This window comes from Notolabrus celidotus, chromosome 24 (assembly GCF_009762535.1).
Source record: "Notolabrus celidotus isolate fNotCel1 chromosome 24, fNotCel1.pri, whole genome shotgun sequence".
NCBI classification, from domain to species: domain Eukaryota; kingdom Metazoa; phylum Chordata; class Actinopteri; order Labriformes; family Labridae; genus Notolabrus; species Notolabrus celidotus.
The window spans coordinates 9,892,771-9,907,286 of record NC_048295.1 but is presented as its reverse complement, the minus strand read 5'-3'; the positions used below and the strand labels follow the sequence as shown (position 1 = coordinate 9,907,286).

The 14,516-nt window shown below is 39.6% G+C and overlaps 1 protein-coding gene across 1 annotated transcript in view; it reads right to left on the bottom strand.

Annotated features, from left to right (window-relative positions):
- Positions 1-6,903: 6,903 nt before the first annotated feature.
- Positions 6,904-14,516, bottom strand: part of LOC117808318 (E3 ubiquitin-protein ligase Midline-1-like) — a 46,564-nt gene continuing 38,951 nt past the window's right edge. Inside the window, exons 7-10 of the mRNA XM_034677996.1 lie at positions 13,593-13,736; positions 10,408-10,569; positions 9,941-10,148; positions 6,904-9,663 (exon numbers count right to left, since the gene is read on the bottom strand). Of these exons, the coding sequence (XP_034533887.1) occupies positions 9,315-9,663; positions 9,941-10,148; positions 10,408-10,569; positions 13,593-13,736 (863 nt within the window). The 3' untranslated portion in view covers positions 6,904-9,314. The remainder of the gene's footprint in view (positions 9,664-9,940; positions 10,149-10,407; positions 10,570-13,592; positions 13,737-14,516) is intronic.

Sequence of the window (14,516 nt, the reverse complement as noted above, 5' to 3'; positions counted from 1 at the left end):
GTCTTCAGGTAGCCTAGCTTGAAAACACAAACAACAATAGCATGAATGAGAAGGACAGTCCCATTTTTCAAAATAGGAATAATGCAGACTTGTTTTTCTGTTTGTCTTCTCCTGTGACACAAACAATTCTGCTCAACCCAGTGAACACCATCTTGAATTCAAATTATTCACCTCTCGGTCAGAATACTGTCTGCATGTGGTGATGCTGATTGGATGGAATGATAAAGTTTGTCCTTGCTGGACCTCAGTGTGAAGGAGTCCTTCCTTTCACTTGTTAGGCTAGAAAATGTCTCTTTTTTCCCCATTTCTTTTAACGATATAAATGCAATCCACAGCTTCAAAGAGGTATCATCAAAGCTGACTCAGCTATATTCCTGCGTTTATCGCTGAATATGCCTACTGTGTTTCTACGCAATTATGTGCAATTAGGTAGTTAGTGCAGGTTGAGCTGTTACACACAGGGGGAAACACAAACACAATCAGTCTGGCAGAAGAAACCCCTTCAGGAGTAAAGAAAATGACCAACAAGCTCCTGATTGCGTATTGATCTTTTCAAAACTCTCACAGCACATTATGGCTGCAGTCAGGCCTTATGACTTATTCCTGCACATTCCAGCTATCCTAACCATAAAATAGATACGACTGTCGTTCCTACATGTGCAATTTCTGTGAATAACGTTCTATCAGAGAAGCTGGCCACGATGAGGTCTTAATAAATACTGATAAGGAGGAGTCAGAGTCAGGGGGCTTGCGTTTCATATGTGGAATTTCTCATTAGTAAACATTTAAACAGTCGTAAAGGGACGAAGCTACATTTTGTTTCTTAAAGCTGTCCCAAAGGACTCTTGGAATGCATGAATTAACATGCAAAGATTGCTTGTAGATCACCGTGCATGACAATGAATAGATTTTTATTATTTATTCTACACTGCAAAAACTCAAACTGAGCAACAGTTTTTATTATTCTAGAAAAATAGATCTCATTAAAAAACAGTCCAAGCAGATTCATGGATGGATGTATAGATGTATAGATGGAAGGAAGGATGGAAATATAGATGGATGAATGTATAGATGGATGGATGGATGATGTATAGATGGATGGATGGATGTATAGATGGATGGATGGATTGATGGATGGATGTAAAGATGGATTGATTTATAGATGGATGGATGTATAGATGGATGATGGATGTATAGATGGATGATGGATGGATGTATAGATGGATGGATGTATAGATGGATGATGGATGGATGTATAGATGGATGATGGACGGATGTATAGATGGATGATGGATGTATAGATGGATGATGGATGGATGTATAGATGGATGGATGTATAGATGGATGGATGTATAGATGGATGATGGATGGATGTATAGATGGATGATGGATGGATGTATAGATGGATGGATGTATAGATGGATGATGGATGGATGTATAGATGGATGATGGATGGATGTATAGATTTTTTTGATGGATGGGTGTATAGATGGATGGATGGATTTATGGATGGATGGATAGATTGATGGATGGATGGATGGATGTATAGATAGATGGATATATTGATTGTTTGATGGATGGATGGATATATAGATGGATAGATGGATTTATGGATGAATGGATGAAAGAATGGATGTATAGATGGATGTAAAGATGGATGGATGGATGGATGGATGGATGGATGGATGGATGGATGGATGGATGGATGGATGGATGGAAGGATGAATGAATGTATAGATGGATGGATAGATAGATTGATGGATGGATGAATGGATGTAAAGATGGATTTATGGATGTATAGATGGATTGATGGATGGATGAATGTATAGATGGATGGATATATAGATGGATGGATGGATGGATGAATGTCTGGATGGATGGATAGATGGATGGATGGATGGATGAATGAATGTATAGATGGATGTATAGATGGATGAATGAATGTATAGATGGATGGATATATAGATGGATGGATGGATGAATGAATGTATAGATGGATGGATAGATTGATTGATGGATGGATAAACTCAAATCCAGATAAACATATGATATCAGATTCAATAATTTAATAACTGATTTCTGAATGGGTAGAAAGATGGTCGGTGACATAAATAGACCACTGCTTTTACTTTCCCATGACCCTAGAGTCGTATTCACTTTCTCTTGAATCTCAGTCTGATCAGTACATGTATCTCATATGCATGGTGTCCAGTTATGATGGATGAAAGTGTCTAGATATTAGAAAAAAGTCTTAAACCTAACAAGCAACTTTTATTAATCCTACTGGCAGATTATTTTGCTTATTCAAAGCAATTCAAGTCTTATCTTCTGCTTGTAATATCTTGAAATGAACCTTGTATTCAGCCTTGTTGTGTAAACATGAAGATTAGATTCTTTTCTTTTACAGTGCTTAAACACCAACAGCCACAAAGCAGGTGTTTGTGTGGAGAAGCTCAGTGGACATCACATCATTGCCCTCTGCATTCTCATTCTCCTGAAACTGAACAGTGACATCTGCTGGACAAAGTCAGTACTGATTCCTTTACACCAAAAGACAACAGAGGGAGGGAACCTTTTGCAGAGCCAGCCACACATTTAATTGGTAATAATTGAACAGAAAAAGGCACAGTTTGAGCTTAAGATCATATTTATTGGTGAGCAATCTTATCAAACAACCCCTATTGTGTGAATAGTGTGGGTGTGGTGTATAACTGCTGAACTGAGGCTTTAAATGCAGAGGATTTGTTCTTTAGAGGCTCATTTGACACAATTAGGTTTAAAATGGACATCTGAGACCAAGAAATCAAAGTTAGTCAAGGCTTTATTTGGTCTTTTCTGTATCTGTTCAAGTCTTCACATCCACTTTTAAGAGACTGCCTGTAATTGCTGTCTCTGCTGCAGTCTTAAAAAGCCGCCATTCCCTATTTGCTTTAAATTGTCTCCCACTGTTACATGCCCAAGCTTGCTTACCGCACACTTTCATTATGATGCTCAGAGGCCTATAGAATCCATGCGCAGCTCCCCCCGGGAGCACCGCGGCTCTGCCTTTTTGGAGTCCACTCTATTTCTGAGCTGTGACTCGGCTGCAAAAAAAATCCTCCCGGGAACGCGGCGCCTAAAGACTGCCCATACAAGTGCAATTGCAGAGGTAGCAGCGAAAACAGCAACACTGTGAACCAGCTCTGGCCTGATGTTTTGTATGAAAGTGGGGCAGTGTTGGCCTAAAGGAGAGCAGAGTGGTCTTGTGAAGGAAGGTCAGCGGTTCAGATTTCAGGGCCCATGGGGAAAAATTGAATGAGTAACAGTTTTGTGCTTCTTGCTGAAGTCTATCCAAGGTGCCTTTCGGGGGAAAAAAAACAGGCCTGAGCTGTTTAAGCTGCTGGACCTTCACACCGAGTGTGAATCCAGCACTACATCAGCGTGCCTGAACAAAAACAGCACACAAGCTGCAAATCCTGCCCTTGATATAGGTTAATATAATAGATGTTCCTCAACCTCTGTGGCACACTTCAGTCAGAACAGAGAAACCTCCAGACACATTGAGTTACAGTATCGATTGTTTGAAATGTCACGTAAAGTCTTGTATGAGAACAGTGGAGGGTCAGTGAGCACGTTTAAGGGCCGAACCCGGCTCAAATTGTATTAACTCGGAGGGAAAGGTCAGGGTTTAACACCCAGGGTTTTTATTGTTTCTCAAAGTTCATGCAGCTGTTTGACAACCGCTTCAGAGAGCTCCAGGCAAAGTGGAATATGGTTCTTAGATAGGCTCCCTTTATGTCAAGATTAATGTTTAGACCATAGTCTGGATATGAAGAGGGGATTTAGCCACCATGACATCACCCTCACCATCATCCTCATTCTTATACTACTATAAGTATTTTACATATTGCTCGTCCCCACATGGAGCTCATAAAGATTTTAAACAAGCAAATAGGCCTATAAAGTCATTAAATGATTACTATATCAATTATTACTAGTAGCAGTTGTAGTAGTAGTAATCATTTATTTTTTATTATTTATAGTACTAGTAGTAGTTGTATTTTATTATTATTAATAATAGTAGTAGAAGTATTTGTAGAAGTACTAGAAGTTAATTATTATAGTAGTTGTAGTACTAGTATATAATTATTAGTAGTGGTATTTTATTATCATAAGTAGTAGTATAAGTAGTTGTATAAGTATTTGTAGAACCAATTGAAGTTTATTATCATTATTATTAGTAGTAGTAGTTGTAGAAGTTGTAGAAGTTGTAGTATTGTAATTATCATTAAAAGTAGTTATAGTAGTAGTAGTGGTATTTTATTGTTATTATTGGTAGTAGTTGTAAAAGTAGTTGCAGTAGTAGTAGTATTTTATTATTAGTAGTTGTAGTTGCAGTAGTAGTAGTATTTTATTAGTAGTAGTAGTTGTTGTAGTAGTAGTATTTTATTATTAGTAGTAGTAGTTGTAGTTGCAGTAGTAGTAGTATTTTATTAGTAGTAGTAGTTGTTGTAGTAGTAGTATTTTATTAGTAGTTGTAGTTGCAGTAGTAGTAGTATTTTTTTAGTAGTAGTAGTTGTTGTAGTAGTAGTATTTTATTAGTAGTTGTAGTTGCAGTAGTAGTAGTATTTTTTTAGTAGTAGTAGTTGCAGTAGTAGTAGTATTTTATTAGTAGTAGTAGTTGTAGTTGTAGTTGCAGTAGTAGTAGTATTTTATTAGTAGTAATAGTAGTTGCAGTAGTAGTAGTATTTTATTAGTAGTAGTAGTAGCAGTTTCAGTAAATTACTAGTAGTGTTAGTAGTAGTTGTAGATTATTAGTAGTAGTAGTAGTGTTAGTAGTAGTTGTAGATTATTATTAGTAGTAGTAGTAGTTGTAGTAGCAGTTGCAGTAAATTACTGGAAGTGTTAGTAGTAGTTGTAGATTATTATTAGTAGTAGTAGTAGTGTTAGTAGTAGTTGTAGATTATTATTAGTAGTAGTAGTAGTAGTGTTAGTAGTAGTTGTAGATTATTATTATTAGTAGTAGTAGTATTAGTAGTAGTTGTAGATTATTAGTAGTAGTAGTAGTATTAGTAGTAATAATTCATAGGATTTGTTTAGGGTTTTTTTGCCACTCAAAGTTGCTTTACAGAAAAAGTAGTATTCGTATAAATAGTAGAAGATTATTAATAGCAGTAGTTGTTGTATTTCATTATTAGTAGTTGTATTTGTAGTAGTTGTTTTATTGTATAATATTATTATTATTTTTATTATTATTATTATTATGGTCATAGTCGTGGTAGTAGCATTTAACCCTGTTTTAGTAGTGAGTAAGAGCTGCTGTTTCTCCATGCCACATTAATGATATATATTCAGCAGCGTTGGAGATAGTATCACAAATGACTGCTATCAATGCATTTGACAGTGGAGTCATACCATGCTATTTTCCACTCTGTATCACAGGTTGCAATTCAGACAAACAAGCACACACCTTCCACACCATTATTTACACAGGCTGACCTGTAAACAGCCTCTGTGTCCTCTTTATTGTTTGCTCAGTGGAGCGCTGGGTAAACTCATTTTACCCACTCACACCACTGAGGCGTGTGAGCAGCTCACACAAAGCTGCAGATAATGCCACATGCACGGAGAAAGCTGTGGTCCAGAGTGTGAGAACAATCGCTCCTGGAGTATCAGGAAGAGCCCCTGATGGAAGGAAGGAAGGAAGTCAGAGTGATAAACTCCACAGCTTCCTCTTCCTCAGGAAATACATACATACATTCACTACAGTAGCTTTAACTGAGACTACAGCAGCTTTAAATGTATTCAACATTTAAAGCTACTATATTCAACATTTAAAGCTACTATAGTCAACATTTAAAGCTACTATAGTCAACATGTAAAGCTTCTATATTCAACATTTAAAGCTACTATATTCAACATTTAAAGCTACTATAGTCAACATTTAAAGCTACTATAGTCAACATGTAAAGCTTCTATATTCAACATTTAAAGCTACTATATTCAACATTTAAAGCTACTATAGTCAACATTTAAAGCTTCTATATTAAACATTTAAAGCTACTATAGTCATAGCTTTAAGTAGCTACTGAATTCAACATTTAAAGCTACTATAGTCAACATTTAAAGCTACTGTATTTAACATTTAATGTCATATAGTCAACTTTTAAAGCTACTATAGTCCACATTTAAAGCTACTGTATTTAACATTTAAAGTCATATAGCCAACATTTAAAGCTACTATAGTCATAGCTTTAAGTAGCTACTGAATTCAACATTTAAAGCTACTATAGTCAACATTTAAAGCTACTGTATTTAACATTTAAAGTCATATAGTCAACATCTAAAGCTACTATAGTCAACATTTAAAGATACTATAGTCAACATTTAAAGCTGCTAAATGCTAAATACAGTAGCTTTAAATGTTGAATATAGTAGCTTTAAATGTTGAATATAGTAGCTTTAAATGTTGAATATAGCAGCTTTAAATGTTGAATATAGTAGCTTTAATTGTTGACAACAGTAGCTTTAAGTATTCACTATAGTAGCTTTAAAAGTTGACAATTCTAGCTTTAAATTTTGACTATAGTAGCATTAAATAATGAATATAATAGCCTTAAATGTTGAAAATAGTAGCTTCAAAAGTTGAATACAGTAGCTTTAAATGTTGAATATAATAGCTTTCAAAGTTGACTGTGTGCATCCTCTTCCTGAAGGGCAAAATTAACTTTACACAAACCAAAATGCCACCGAGTAAACTTATTGAACTCCGAGCTGCATGAGTTGTCTCAAAATGTCTTTGTTGGTCCAGCCCAGACAAAAGTGACTCCTGACATTTACCCCTCTCTGCTTTTTTGAGACTGACACTTAACATTCTCACTCTGCTGCACCTTTAATCTGATATATAAAAAAAAAAGAGCCAACTTTTATTGTGAAAAGGAACATTTATTTTTGACCTTCTCATAGACATATCTCAAACAACAGTGGTGCAAGCACTCATATCCTTTTCCCATAAAAATGTCCACAGAGACAGAACATGTAACACCATGGTCATAAAGTTAAATGGAAACATTAAATTAAGCACTACATATTCATATCAGATACAATGAGAACACACGCTTTGAATTAATTGCCGGGGAAACACAGAGTTAAAGAGGAGGTTGTTATTTGTCTTCAGACTTTTGAGTGTACCAGGTGGTGAAACAAAGCAACCAAATCTTTGTATTTACACTGACAGGCGTCATTTTTGTCATGGTTAAACATTGTAACTTACAAAAACATCTGGATTATAGGAGAAAGAATTGTCCTAAATCTTATTGAGGAAGTCTGACCCTTAAAATGTCAAGGTGTGAGGGAGAATTTGAAGTAAAGGGACATTCTGACATCATAAATGTTCAACAAGTCCAAAGCCAGCGCTCTTCATATGACTGTGTTGTCTCAAAAATCATCAAGAAGTTTTCATGTTATTAAAGATAAATGGGAAGACACTCTGTCAAAAGCAAATTATCCGTTATCGTCAAATGCTTGTTTCATAGAAAAGTGAGAAAAACAGCCGTCCACATGTAGCTCTACGAATAACCTGGGGCTACACAGCTCACACATTATGCATCACATAAAATAAAGATGGCAGAACATATCTGTCTGCCAAAAAAAGAAAGCAACAACACAGTAATCAAATAAAAACACAACATGTTCCCAGAAGAAATGCATGTTAATTGCACCAGGAAGTTTTCAGGCTCCATAACCACGAATAGAGTCTGAACAATGTGCAAACAACGAACTCTACCTTTAAGGAAATCCTGCATTTCATATTAGCATCCCGCTCCTTCCTCCCTCTCACTTTTTAAAAATATTTTAGCATTTGTAAAATTTTATGTAAAGACATCTGGACAGACTACTTTGGTTCCATCTTCTTAAACGAGGGGAAGATAAAGGAGGAGGTGCGTTTAATGTACAAAATGTAGATCTGTCTAGTCCGCTCCTTCCAGCAACCGTGATCGATTAGAGTTGAGGTGTGTGAGTTAGTGTGTGTGGCATCTTCAAAGTGCTAGATCTGATAAGGTGTAAATTAGAAATTGATTGGTGGCTTGTTTCCTCGTTGCCCAAAGTGCCTTCCAGTCGGACTCTCCGGCTCAGCTTTGTCCATTTGTCTTGGCTTCTTTTGAGAGCGTCCATCAAGAGCAGCTGTCAGAAGTCCTATTCGTTTTTAGAAATCATAATGTACAACTTAAGAGCAGTTAGAAAAGTTAGCTAAGCATTTAAAGCTGCACTGGGTAAGTGTTTGTAGCATGGATTAAAAACAGTGATGTAGCTGGTCTAGCAACATACTCATTTTTACCATAGACTGTATAAATAATGGACGTAGTATCCTTGACGTCACCCATCTGCTTCTGAAGTGCTGTTTTGAGGCCAATCGGCGGCGGCAGCCATATTGGAAATGTTGAACTTAACATTACTTCTGTTGAGCAAGTGTGACGTAAAGAGGCGGGGTTTGAGCCTCCTCGCCAACAGCTGCAATGTTCCCTCCTGTCAATCAAGTCAGCTGTGCCTCTCGCTATGGAAGACTTGTAATCTTAATATCTATGAAACTGCCACGTTATCTTTGAATGGGTGTGTATGTGGTTTCCGGTACTTCTGGAGCCAGCCTCTAGTGGACACTCAAGGAACTGCAGTTTTGAACACTTCCTCATTGGCTTCAATTTTGGCGGCTGGAGGTTGCCGCTTGATTTCTGGAAGTTTATTCATACCAGGCTTGAGGGGAAGATTAGGGGAAGACTTTTATAATGTGCATCAGAGAACAAAGTCAGAATTCTCCAAATCCTCTGACTTTGTTCTACTTTTCCTTCAACCTCGCGCTAACACTAAAAATACAACTTTCTTCAACTTATCCGTGACATTTTTCTCAACATTTCTTGACATTTCCCTCTCCTTTTCCACTTAATCCTCCTGTTTTGGCTTAATTCCCAACACTTTGACTTATCCTGGACGTTTTGACTTCAGTCTCAAAAAGGATAAAAGATCAACCAAACCTTGTTCCTCTGTTAGTTTCCCTCATGCCTGAATTTGAGATTATTCCCAAACATTTGAACTTTCTTGACAACAGAAGAAAAAGAGTTATCAGACAGTGGTGCGTTCAGTTTTTATCAGGACTTGCTGAGTCACTGTAGAGGAGCAGAGGAGTGTGGACTTGTGAAAAAGTTCAAAAACCGGAGTTGTAGTGATTCAAAAGGATTTGCTCTCTTTCATAACAATGCCAATTCTCCAAACTTGTACCCAGCACAGCTTTAAAACAACTAAGACCATTTAATGCGGATTGAATCTCGTCTGTGTGGCGTTCAGTCTTGGGGGTCCAGTCCCTCTAAATGGTCTGGGATGGGCAGCCCGGTGAGAATGGTCAGACACTTATTCCACACGTTGAACACGGGGCACACGGGCTGCACGAAGGAGACGTGGAACGTGTGCAGGTGCTGGGAGCCCACGGCGTCGTAGAAGGTCAGGTAGCCGGCGTCGTAGTCCAGGAGGACCCCGACGCGCCGCAAGTGGGGCGACGGCTCGATGGCCAGCTCTTTGCTGTTGTGGCGGACCACCCAGGAGTTGTTGCAGCGGCAGAGCACCCAGGAGGCGGAGTTCTTGCCGATCCACTCGTGCTTGGGGGCTGATTTGTAGGCAATGCCCACAGCGTACCTGAGGGGGGGCAGAGAGTCCTGTTATTGCAGCTGCACTCTAATGAATTATAGGTTGCAGATGCATCTAAGAAACACTAATGCACCTTTGCATCCCTTTAAAGGAACAGATACTCCCTTTTTAAAGTTATATTTTTGGGCATTTTCGCCTTTAATGGACAACAGCTGAAGAGAGACAGGAAATGTGGGGAGTGGAGGGTGGGGGATGACATGCAGTAAATGGTCGAGGCTGGAATCAAACCTGCGACCTCTGTAAATTTGTGGCCTTTAAATTTTACCATGTGCTCCCTCCGATCAAAGCCTCCCAGTAGTGGCGCCCGCTATCGATGTACACGTTTCCCACCACGCCGTAGCTGCTCTGGCTGGTGAACCGCTCCTGGCTGTGGCCTTTCTTGGACGTGGTCTCGTCCCGCTCCACCGTCAGGTTATCGTGGGACACTTTGAGCTTCTTGTGGGCCGATTTGGGGTCCAGCTTGAACGGCTGGCCTTTAGAGAAGAGAGAGGAAATTGAAAAACAAATTAAAACGTGAGACGTATTGAGATCTATAACTGGGAACATTCTTTACAGAGAAGCTCATTTATTCCCAGTTAATTGAATTTCATGTTTGCCAGTGGGGAAAATATCTGAAGCACAAGCGGAGCATGAGAAAATAATAAAGCGAGGTCTCTGTGTGTGTTTACATGTGACTCTCCGGTCAAGGTCAACCCTACATGGAATGCTCATTTCCAGTAGTCTTGTACTCACTGTTGGTCTTCAGAGTCCCCGGTTCGCTGCTTCTGCTTCCCGCTTGGTTAATGGCCTTGACGACAAAGATATACTTGGTGCCGCTCTGCAGACCGTGCACGGTGTAGTGGTTCTGCTTGATGTTGGGAACAATCATCCAGCTCTCCAGCGAGTTGCACAGACCTACAGAGGGAGGGAAAACACAAGGGTGGAAATGGTCAGACAATTCAACCAGAAACTCAAAATCCACACTTGTTTAATGTAGCTGAATACATTCTAATGGACATGTCATACTATATTTAAATGATGGAGCTGAGGAAGGATAACACGTTGGTGTAGATCATATTGACTCACATTTGCAGGCTCTTTCAGTTACCTAAAAGTTTCTTGGAGTGTGAAGGTGTCCAAAATGATGGTGTGATATTTGGTTGCATGTGAGCCTTGGAGGTTCAGGTGAGAGGGCGTGAAAAGGCGCAATGGGGATGCCATTCACACCTCTCTGGCTCTGTTGGCTTGGTGTTTGCATGTCAGTCTTTAGTGTCTTTCACTTTGGTAGAGGCATTTTAGCTCCTCCTATTATTGATGTCTGTGGGTACATATTCAATGCAGGATTTGAAATTGCTGAAATCCTGCTGTTCTTTGTTTGCGAACCAGGAGTGAAAAACATCCACCATAATGGAAACCTGGTGTTTTATCACCCTGTGTAAATATAAATAAAAGGCCCTTCCTGTTGGGATTCCAATATGAAGGTAATAGACTTTTATGTAGGTCTAGATATGCAACAACAAAAAAAAGGCATGCATGTAGGTTAAAGTAGCAGGAGGGGCTTCAATTTGAAGTCATTAGGGGGCACTATGGAGCAGGTATTTGTAAAGTTTGGGCCATGTTGAGGCATGCAAATTTGGGGTACTAGTGCCAGAAGAAAGAAAGAAGAAGAATCCTCCTTAGGGTTTCAATAGAGCAAAAGTGGTGCATAATATTAAGCTGTCAAAAAATGAGTTATTAACCGAGCTAACAGGGAAACTAGCTACCACACTTACTCTACTTTTGACACCAATGGAGCTAATGCTATAAAAAGTTATTTTATGCACACAATACAATTATCTTATGGGAACTACATACTTATCTTGTGCATACAGCATACATATATCTTGTAGGATTAAGTCATACCATCTTTTTGCACAGGTCTTTACATTGCGTGCACAAGTAGATATCTTGTGTGAACAGGTTATCATCATGTGCACAAGTAACATTGTTTGTGCAGTATGTTTATTTTGTGGAAGTCATGTGAGCATGCATGCAACATAATGATCTTGTGCACACAATATCAAAATATTGATTTGTTTTTATCTTATGCACACAAGACAATATCTTATGGGAACAAGTTCATTATTGTGTGTGCACTAGGTCCCTTTTTAGAGCTTCAGTTTCCTCATGTTTGAATGATGCGATAAAGGAGGGTTCATTTGTTAGTTGCATATGTTATGAGTGTGGTCGTTGTATCTAAGTATATCTGAGTTAAGGATAACACAGCTCTCTCTGTTTGATATGCACAAGACTACAAGCCTCGTCAAATAAAAGTGCAGGAACAAAAGAGAAATTTAATCAGGCGCTATCATTTAAACACATATTTCCCACAGGACATCCATTCAGACGGCTGTACCGACCCATTACACACAGAGCTAAGGATACTGTTTATGTTTTTTATTACATTAACATTACAAGGCTGCAACTTCCTGCACAGTGATTCATCTCAACGGCTCCGGAGGGAGTTCGCCGGCACGTGGCTCGGATGCCAACAGCAACACCTCTTAACATTATCGGATGTGAAAACAAGGAGGTGAGAGAAATCATGGGGATTTAATGAAGAGAAGGAGACAGGGATGTGAAACAACAAGTGGTTGTCACGTTAGTTTAATGAGTGTTGGTGCTTTTAAACTGTGGGAAGACACAACAACAGGGTTGATGTGGAGAAAGTGAAGAAGAGGAGGTATAAGGGGAAAGAAAGGTTGTGAGGTAAATCTATTTGAATCTAGAAGAGAGAGAAGGAAAGACAGTTTGATTGAAAGGGAACAGGGGAGCTCGTCTTCAGATGCCCTGACCCCATTTTCCTCCCTTGTAGTTGTTGCTCACTGGAGTGTGCCTGTGATTTTCGAGGCCCCGTGTGTAAGAGTGTGTAAGTCGGCGTGTACTGTACGTCTGCAGTCGTTCTACACGACACTGAGTCACTCGGCGTGTGCCTGGGATTCATTTTACGGCTTTCATCTCTGCTAATACGACGTCTCACTCCTACACTGCCTCTGAGAACCTAAACGTCTTCCATGTATAGACGTATGAAGTCGCTGAAGAGCCGTCTTTTACAGACGGCTCTGAACGCAACATGAATTCTCGGCTCATCTTTCCATCTTCTTCTTCTTCAGAGGGTACAGTGATTGATGTTTGGAGCGATAGCAGCATAAAGGCCAGAGGCTTCACTTCAGGAGGTTCCTCTTTCCACCGCTGTCTCAGCCTTAAAGTCAAACACTACAACTCCCAGCTGCCTTAGGGGAGCTGGTGGCCACAAGTCATGGTTGATGTCAGCTCTGAGAATTAATTCGCTTTTAATAAATGCAGTCTAACTAGTCAGATTATTACAATTGAAGAAGTAGGACCAAGCTAGTGTTTTTGAATGTGGTGGTCATGCCCATGACACTTTTTTTGATGCAAGCTCCTGTGAGGAGATTCAAGCTGGTTATGTAACAGTTAATACTCATGCCTCTATATCGCCTACAAACCATGGCTATGACCACACCCATTGGTTTCTGCAGAGACAATTCAAAGCCCAATGGTGGGTCAGAAATGCTCACTCAACTCAACTTTCGGTCAACCCAGCTTGAGGTAAAGAGGTGTATTAGAGCCAGTTAGTCATGTTATGTGATGTCAGCCACGCCCCTAATAACACCTAATTATGCAAAACTTATCACCTTAATATCTTTAGTAGCAATGAGCCATTTTTGTACCAGCATGTTTATTTCTGCTCTAAAGGTTATTACAGTTGAAGAGAGACAGGAAATGAGGGGGAGTGGAGAGTGGGGGAGGACATGCAGTAAATGCTCGATGCAAGTCCCAAAAAATGTAGTACCTACTCTCTGACATTGGACTCAAACTGGTTTAAGGTAGGGTAGATTATCTGACTCAGTCCCTCCATTCCAGCAACACATACTTACTTGCAATGTTGGACTGCCCGGTGAAGATGGCGTACTGCAGCTCATAGGACACCACTGTGAATTCATCATCGGACGTCCAGTGCACGGCGATCGTGTCGTAGGACGCCGTGCACAACTCTTCTCTTATGCACGGAGCGCCCGGAGCTGCAGAGTGTGCAAAAGCAGAAAGTCATCACACAATCTGTGTCGTCCTGCAGATATCATCCCCAAAACACAACACACTCAAAGGGTTGTCTCTTATTAGAGCGCACAGTCGCCCCGTTTAACCTTGTTAAAGTGAGATTGTGTGTAAAAGCCTTGTTACACACAGGATTTAAGATGTTCCTTCCGGTAGATCGGTAGATTGAGCATTAAAAGCAATGTGGAATTGGAGTAATGAAATATTCAGATAAACACATTAACACAGCGGGAAGGGTAAATAACACAACCCTTTTAAGCAGTAACTAATGTGAGTTGTTATATAACCAGAGATGCTGGATTGGAGTGCGTACACTCGTGTATTGATTCATGTGCACTTATTGAGATATAGCATCATAAATAAACACGCTGCTTTCACATGAAGGAAGAGGAGGGCTGAGGTACGAAATAAAGACACAAAGCCAGAGCTGGAATTGATTGTAAAGCCACTTCGTATCTCTTTCAGTGTCTGTCATTCTCTGCCTCTTCCTCTCCTTCTGTCATGAGTGGCTGCACATAGTGGAGTGATTCAGGCTGATTCACTTAGTGAAAAGGCCCTCCAGCGAAGCCCTCATGCATCGCGGGAGAATAAATACGAGCCAGCCATTTTCACAGACCTTCGATTCCACTACACATGATGCCTTGTTTTTTTTTTGTCCCCGGCGTGCTCGTAATTCATGCGGTGACATTTCCACGGCGCCTCGCAAATGGGACATCAGGAATTAATGTTGGAAAATTAATTTTGGA